The sequence below is a fragment of the Phodopus roborovskii genome, unplaced genomic scaffold (genome assembly GCF_943737965.1).
Source record: "Phodopus roborovskii unplaced genomic scaffold, PHOROB, whole genome shotgun sequence".
Lineage (NCBI taxonomy): Eukaryota > Metazoa > Chordata > Mammalia > Rodentia > Cricetidae > Phodopus > Phodopus roborovskii.
Genome location: NW_026126525.1, coordinates 35,541,192 through 35,550,000, shown reverse-complemented (window position 1 = coordinate 35,550,000; position 8,809 = coordinate 35,541,192). Strand labels below are relative to the sequence as shown.

The window sequence follows — 8,809 nt, the reverse complement described above, 5'->3', positions numbered from 1 at the left end:
TAAATAAAGTATTATTGTTACCTCTAATAAATAAAAGTATCTATTAAACTGTGGACTCTTTGTATCCTCCAAACCTTTTAACTGTCTGGTAATAAAAAGAAATATGTCCTGTTAAAGAAATAAAAAAATGAAAAAGATATTAGCTTAGACACTACTGTCATTTTTGCAATACACTAAGTGCGCATGTACATCTACACATAGATCTATGGATATATAAAAGTAATTACAAACTACAATAAAAAAAGATTCTCTTTATTTGAATGCTGTGGGACAGCCTATTCCATTATTTTAAATGACTGGGAAAGATTAGAACAAACAACACCCTTTGGAAATAAAACTTTAGGTCTTCTCACTTAAGCACACACATTCTTTATCTTAGTACACTACCTTCTACAGCACAGCTTCTGACCACTCACTGTCTACAATTCAGCATGGAAAACTACTATCTTCATTTTTAGGAAGCTTAATGAGTCTTTCCATTACTATTTCCGACATGTAAGCAAGTTGTTTTCAGCCTAGGGTTTTGATTTTGATATGTGACAAAAGGCTATTTGGAACAAATGCCAGGCTAGACCAGAGGACTTGATGATGGTGCTTTATTCCTCAGTAATTTCCTTTAGATGTTTTCATTCATTCAAAACAGCATTAGTATGGTACAAAATGACTTGTTTTGCTGTAATCCTTACAGTAGATGCTCGTAATCTACATGTACTTTAGTTTTTCTATAAAATATACTCATGATAGTTTATTCTATAAACCAGTCACAGTAAGATACAAACAAAAATAACCATAAAATAAAACAATGTATAAAAATTACAAAATAAAGTTATAAAGGGGGGTCATTATTAAAGTATGAATGACTTGAAATTAAACAGTAAGTCACTGCTCTAGTTCAGATAACAAAGGCAGCCACTAAGTGACTCACAGACAGATGGCGTATGTCTCAAGAGGAATAAAGCATGACAACAAACTTCATCACAGTCCTATCAAACTGAAACTTTGTGGACTGTTATTTGCAGAATCTCCCATTTAATATTTTGGCTGATCACAAGTGACTGAAAGTATGCAAAGAGAAAACAAAGAGATGAGAAGGTGATACTCATTGCACTAAAAGGGGGCGATGGCTAGACAGATAAGAGCACTTGCTATTCTTGCAGAGCCTGGGTTTGGTTCCCAGCACCTACATCTGGTAGCTCACAACCACCTGCAATTCACTTTAAAAAATCCGATACCCTCCTATCTCTGCCAGCATCTACATGCAAACAATGAACATAAACTCACGCAGGTACATACATATAAATAGTAAAAGGGCAGTCCAAAAGTTACAATTTCCCTAAGAATTATTCAAAAAGTAGTATAAAAGCAGTTCAATAGATCATTTTAACAACTATTTTTAATTGTTTAGAACCAGCAAAATGGGTTGTTCTGAATATCCAGTATTTACCTGTAAGGGGAAAAGTTATTTCAAGGTATAATATTCTAGTATACTGCTGTTTCACAAACTATCATTAAGCCACTACATATGCTTTTCATCTACCTGACTGGGCTTTCTGGGAGACTAACAGCAAGATTAAATACGAACAGACCACAAGCTCTGATCTTTGCTTTTCAAAGCCTCATTCTGTGCCAGCCACATCTGTAGATGATAAACAAAAACCATGCTCATGTAACAAAATAAAAGTAATGTTATTTTGTAAACATTGTATTTACCTTAAGTTTATCATGGGAAGTATATGGAGCTTCTGGGGCATAGATTCGAAATATATCAGCCAAACAGCATGCTACAAGAAGGCGCACATCTTTATTAGGGTTCCTGAGAAAGAATTCAGATGCAAGATGCAAGGCTAGAGGGAGATACTGTTGCTTTTCATCTTCTGAATCCTGATCCATATCCATAAAAGTTTTCACTACCATCTGTAAAAGAGGATTAAAAAAAAAAAAAAATCAACCCATGATACTTAGTAACCAGTAAGAGATGCCCCTCCTCCCCGTATTTTTATGTCTTGGAAAAGGGAGCTGGTGATACGCAGGTCAGTGGTAGAGCACAAGGTCTTGAGTTCATTCCTAACCACCACACAAGCATGCACACCCACACCCTAAAAAAAAAAATAATGGACCAAAATTGTGAAAAGCATACTCAGAAACTTATAAAAAACAAGAATCAACTTATAGATTACTCAGACACTTTATCTGTTTTGCACCACATTTTATTATAAGAACTTAAAAACTTCCATTAGTGATCATATTGAAATATTTATTTATATGATATCTTATTAAGTTGTCAAAGCAGAACCAAACTCCTGGGATTCTCAAGCAGTTAAGACTATAGGTATATTTCAACATGCTTGATTTCATTACTCAAATGTTATATAACTAAAAAGGTTTCTACCCCATATATACAACTGATCAGATATTTAGCATCTTTATATCATTTTCATTTTATAGGTTCCTTAAATCTTCACTTGAAATCCTATTGGCCTTTGTATAATACAAAACCATATTTAAAATGTTTTATATATTTGTACTTCTGATGGAAAGTTTTAATTATAAATAAATAGGTAATGCTGAGTTTGAGGCCAACTACAAAGCTAGTTGGAAGCCAGTTTGAGTTACATAACAAGACTCAATCTTGTTTCTACTTTTAAAGGTACTCATGAAAAAAAACATACTTTTTCATCTACTGATATCTAACAAAAAAAAAAAAAAAACCCTCTCTCCCAATAAAGCACCTAGAAACAACTATGTATTTAATATGAAGTGAATATTGGGAGCACTTGGCTTAAAGCCAAGTAGTTTGCAGCTTGGAATTTCTCAAGAGATTGCACAATGACAAGGATGTTCTCTGAAGCCTTGAATAAGTCTACAGGGTATTTTTCAGTAATAGCTCATATCCAAGTGGCTCTAGCTTGTACTACTGCACGAAAGAAGTGAGGTTCTCTCCATGGCCTCTCTAGGTAGCTAAAAAATAAGCAAATGCTATTACTTCTATAATATTCTCAGAATTACTGAGGTCAGACCTACTCTATGATAGAAAACACTACACAAGGACTATAACTATCTGGACCTACCTACCATACTGAACCACCAGCTAGATTTTATGTCAACTTGACAAAAAGTTCATCTGGAAAGAATACTACTTTTTTTTTCAATTTTTACTTTATTTTTGTGTGTATAAATATTTCACCTATACATGTATCTGTACATGTGTCTCTGGTGCTCTCAAATGCCAGAAGAAGCCATTGAACCCTCTGGAAGTGAAGTTACAGGCGATATGAGTTGTCATGTAGGTGCTGGGAACTGAACCTAGGTTTTCTGCATGAAGAGGCAGAGTTCTTAACCAATGAACCATCTCTCTAACCCAGGAATAAAAATCTTCACCAAAATACACCTCCAAAAGATTGGCCTGTAAGCAAGTCTATAGGGCACTTTCTGGACTGATGTGGAAGCAGCCAGGTCACTGAGGCAGGTGCCATCCCCAGACAGGTGGTCCTGGATAAAATAACAAGGCAGGCTGAGCAAGGCAGGAAGCAGCACTATTCCATGATCTCTACTTCAGTTTCTGCCTTGAGTCCCTGCCCTTCCATCTTTTTGAAGATGAACTATGGACATGGAGTTCTGCATCCAGAATAGCTTCAAGGTTATTGGCTGAGACAATCCAGCTTCAAAAACTACTGCAGCCAGAATTTCAGAAAAGCCTTGCACTATCCTATCACACTAACTGTACAACAGCTAGCTCCCCCAGACAAAAGGAAATGGTCTAGAGATCACAATGCCCACATTTCCAAGAGGTAGAATGGATGGTTTTTGGTCATTTGGTGGGTTATGGATATCTGTCATTGTTTGGGGGAGCAGGGGTAGTTACAAGCTGTTATTGGTTATGGTAAGGAAAAAAGTTGAACAAAGGATCTCATTCTGAAAAGGAAAGAGGGTATAGAGATGATAGGATAAAAGAGCAAATTATTAAATTTACTTTTAAACTTAAAAAGACAAAAAAACAAAAAACAAAAACAAAAAACCTACTAGCCAGGCATTAGTGGCACACACCTTTAATGCCAACATTTGGGTCAATGGCAGATGGATCTCTGTGAAGTCAAGGACAGCCTGGTTTACAGGGCAAGTTCCAGGACAGGCTACAAAGCTACACAGAAAAATCCTGCCTCAAAACAATAAAAACAAGGCAAACAAACAAACAAAAAATCTACTAGTATGGATTTTTGTATATTTAATAAAAATTTAGTTATTTTATTATACTTGTTTCTATTCATATTTAAGGTATTATGCCTATGCAGCTCATTTAAAAACGTAAAGTTTTAGTCCTTGAAAGCTATTTAGGATAATAAAGAAATACAGATTAGTAGTTAGTCATCATAATTTCAAACTTATAGTCATGTTAGGTATGTTTTCAAGATCATACAAAGATATATTAGATAGGTGGTCTTCAAACACTTTAAAGACCTACAGAATGTGGCATTTGAAATGTTTTAATAACCTAAGACTTTTCATGGTGGTGGGACACTTCTGTTTCTGGCAGCACCAATTTACTTCAAAAAAGGATGATGGGCATCAAAGAACCTTCATATGGAGTTTGTTTTCTTTGTGGGAAAACAAACTGCCCTTGCCTCAATTGCTGATAGTATACGGTCCAAACTGGACAAGGAGGACATAAAGGAAAGCAATGCCAAACTTGGCCAAAGCAGGGTAGGACAGTCCTTCAAAAGTCTCGCTTCACATAAAAGTCTGTCTGTAGGCTGAAAATGGATGCCACAACATTGCAGAGGAACCTTGGGTGAGTGTCCAGGCAACCAGCTGTCTTTGTCATTTCATTTGCACACATGTGGTACTGTGTGGTGATATTTTATGATCTAACAAATAAAAGCTTGTGGCTGAAGATCAGGAGTGCAGAGCTAGCCACATTAGTCAGACACAGAGGCCAGGCAGTAGTGGCACACACATACTTTTAATCCCAGCACTCAGGATATGAATCTGTTAGTTCAAGGCCAGCCTGGGCTATCCAAAATTGATCTAGTCTATACAAAATTGATCCAGACTAAAAGAGAAACAGCCAAGCTATGGTGGCTCACACCTTTAATCTCAGCACTAAGGAGGTGGCAACAAGAAGGGGTAAGGTTGGGCAGAGATAGGAATATAAGGCGGGGCAGTCAGTCTGAGGACAGGATTGCTCCTTTGGACTAAGTACTGGTAGAGGTAAGAACTCTATAGAGCTGGTCACTACTCCTCTGATCCTTCAGCTTTTACCCCTAACTCTGATTTTTATTATTAAGACCAAAGAGAATTATTGCTACATGGTACAAAGACATACACGCAGGCAAAACACTTTAAAAAGAATTTTTTAATCTCAAAATTGGAAATATCTGTTCATCAAAAAGTAAATGACAGCAATGGTGATACGTGCCCTTAATTCCAGTGCTCCAGAGGCAGAGGTATTTCTGTGAGTTCATGGCTACCTATTCCATGTGGAGCACTAGCTTCAGACCAGGCTACATAGAAAGACCTTATTACAAAAACAAACAAAAATGGTATACTTTCATATGGTATGCTCATACAAAAGACTGCAACTGGCTATTAAAAAAAGATGACAGAGACAAATACATGTATTAATCATTAAAATGTAAGATGAAGTCTGACACAGAAAACAGACAAGACTAAAGGAGAAAGGGGTAAAGTTCCTGGGGATGACAGATAGTCACGATCATGATGGTGGTAGTGATGCCAAAAACACACACATGCACATACATTTAAATATATTTATACATCAGAGCTTATAAAGTTGTATGTCACCACAGCAATTCTCTGTGGTGAATTTCTTCTATATCACTCAATTAACAATAACTTTTAGAGTTAGTGTAGGTCTCACAAGTTAAAAGGTAGCTCAGCAGTTAAGATCATTTGACTGTTCTTCCATAGGTCCCGAGTTCAATTCCCACCAACCATGTGGTAGCTCACAATCATCTGTAATGGGATCTGATTCCCTTTTCTGGTGCACAGGAAAACAGCACTCATATCTCAAAAAATGAATAAATGTACTTTTTAAAAGGTAAATTTCTTCACCAGACTCCCCTCTGTCACTTCAGATGCCAGCCACAAGTCTTGTGGGAACACAGTATTTCTGGTAATCCAGCTTCAAATCTAGGGTTTCCTATAACTCCTTCGGGTTCAGTAATTTTATAGACGAATAAATGGGTTTTATCTTAAAAGGTGTAACTCAGAGACAGTCAAGCTGAAGGGATATTAAGGCAAGATCTTGCTATAAAGTAAGATTTAAAGATTCTCGGGGACTCTAGGCACTCTTTTCTAGTACAGCAGTGTGCTCACCGACCAGGAAGCTCCTCATAACCTTGGTGTCCAGCTGTATCAGGGCCCTCTGAATGGGTGAGATGCTTACTTAATCTCTAGCCTCCCTGGTCCTCTTGGTAGGTCAGGAGGTTGAAAGTTCCAGCCCTTGTATCACGTGCTTGGCCTTTCCCTCACACTATCAAAAGCTGACTCATTTGCAGCTCAGAAACAAGAACAAAGACTAAACAGCATCAAAATGTTCTATTTATTATATTTTAATTATACCTTAATAAACTCAGTCTTACAAACTAGGAATGGTAGTATACATTGGTAATCCATATTTCAGAAGCTAAGACTCAAGAGCATCATGAGTTCAAGACCAGCATGAACTCAAGCAAAATGTAAACAAGAACTCTTGTCAATCCGCTCAGGGAGATTTTGTTAAGTCCAAAGAAAATTCGGACTTTGCTGTTGACTTGGAGAACCCACTTCGGTGTTTTCAATTAAATATATCTACATGTCCACCTACGTCTGAACCCTAAAGCAGCTTAACTACTTCTAATAGAATATTCACAAGGATGGCCACAGAAACAATGGAAAAGAAAAGATAAAAGATGTAAAAAGAAAAAATGGAATTACTATATATCAATAAAAATAGCATTAAAAGGGCAGCAAGAGCAGGGCGGTGGTGGTTCATGTCTTTAATCCCCGCACTAGGAGGCAGAGGCAGGTGAACCCTGTGAGTTGGAGGCCAGCCTGGTTTAGAGTGAGTTCCATAAATTGAAGGGTAGAGGCTGATCTTTGGAGAGAATTCTCAGGCTGACAGCCCTCTGGAAATCTAGGGCAGACTACAATGAGAGTTTTGACTGTCTCCTAACAAGTGCTTCTGGTGGTTTGATTCCCTGTTGCTGTGTTTAACACTGACTAAACCAGCTTGGTTGGGGGAGGGGGAGACAGGTTTGTTTTTTATTTGGTTTACACTCCCTATTGTTGAGGGGAGTAGGGTGGAAGCTAAAAGCAATGAGCTATAAAGCAAGACCAAGGAAGAATACTGCTTACCCCCCAAACCCAGCTCCCTTTTCTTTTTGGTGGCAGGGTCTCACTATAAAACCCTGGCTGTTCTGGAATGCACTATGAATAGCTCATGCTGGCCTCAGACTTAAAGATGACTACCGGATGCTGGGAGTGTGCTAGCTTTCTGTGAGTCTTGTAACTGTCTTGTCATTGACAATGTGTATCGTTTGCTATACTTGTAAAGTGAGTAACCATTAAAAAGTCTTGCTCATACACGAAATGAAAACATTAGTTGGTTTCTCTTAATGTCTTTTGTTGTTATTAAATGGATTAAGAATCAGAAGGAAAAAAATTAAAAGATTCTAGTAGAAAAGTATGAATATGTAGAAAACAGATGGAATTAATTATGGTGTAAGCTGTGAGAGCCAGGGAGGGGGAAAAAAAAAAAAATCAACACAGGGAAATTCTCTAGAAGCAAGATAAGAAGGAGACTACCAGGAAAGGGAAACAGTGGCCACAAAACAGAACCACCTTTCCTACACCAGGTTCAATTCCACAGACAGCTAGTAAAAAGAAAACTAAGTAACCTTTTTTTTTTTTTTTAACTCAGCAAAATTAAGAACTCTGGTTATATTAACCAAAAAGAAATGAATAAATTCAGATTGAAATGAAAATATTTCTACCTATACAAAAATAAAACAGAGTTCAAAATACTAACAAGTTACAAAACTGAGGTAAAATGCACAAATTCCTAGTTAGTCACAAACTACTGAAATTAACAGCAGAAATCATGAAAGAGAGTAATGAAAACGTGTACAACAAGAAAAGGCCCAGGTATCATTACTACTAAATATTACTTACTGAGTGCTCAAAGAGTACTAATTATACCAAGATTCTTCCCACTATGTAAAGGACATTTCCAGATCAGTATGAGGGATTAATCTGATTTTAAACATGACAAGGATATCATAAGAAAATTAGTACAACAGGGCAGTGATGGCAAGCACCTTTAATCCAAGCAATCTGGAGATCCCATCTCAAAACACAAACAAAAAACAAACCACAAAGAGCAAGACAGCACAAAGCACCCTTCTGCGGTCTCAGCTCTTGCTCTGCTTGAGGTACTGCTGCTACCTTGGCTTCCCTCAATGATGGATGGACATGGAAGCCAAATAAACCTGTTCTCCCCTTACCACAGCAATAGAAAGCAAACGCAAACACAGAGTGTGAGAGTGTGAGTGAGTGAGTGAGTGTGTGTGTGTGTGTATTCCAAATCATATAAATAATAAATTATATATCTATATGTATATATAAATTTACTATGGCCATGTAGGATTTGTAGCAGGAATGCAAGGTTGGTTTAATATCTGAAACATCAAGCAACATAATACATATTATTACAATATAAAACAAAATCACGTAGCTGGGAGGGGGTGCCACACAACTTTAATCCCAGCACTGGGGAGGCAGAAGACAACGGATCTCTGTGAGTTTGAGGCCA

The 8,809-nt window shown here is 37.2% G+C and overlaps 1 protein-coding gene across 1 annotated transcript in view; it reads right to left on the bottom strand.

Moving 5' to 3' along the window:
* Positions 1-8,809, bottom strand: part of Pds5a (PDS5 cohesin associated factor A) — a 94,175-nt gene that overhangs the window by 64,386 nt on the left and 20,980 nt on the right. Inside the window, exons 3-4 of the mRNA XM_051198426.1 lie at positions 1,711-1,914; positions 22-108 (exon numbers count right to left, since the gene is read on the bottom strand). Coding sequence (XP_051054383.1) covers positions 22-108; positions 1,711-1,914 — 291 coding nt within the window. The remainder of the gene's footprint in view (positions 1-21; positions 109-1,710; positions 1,915-8,809) is intronic.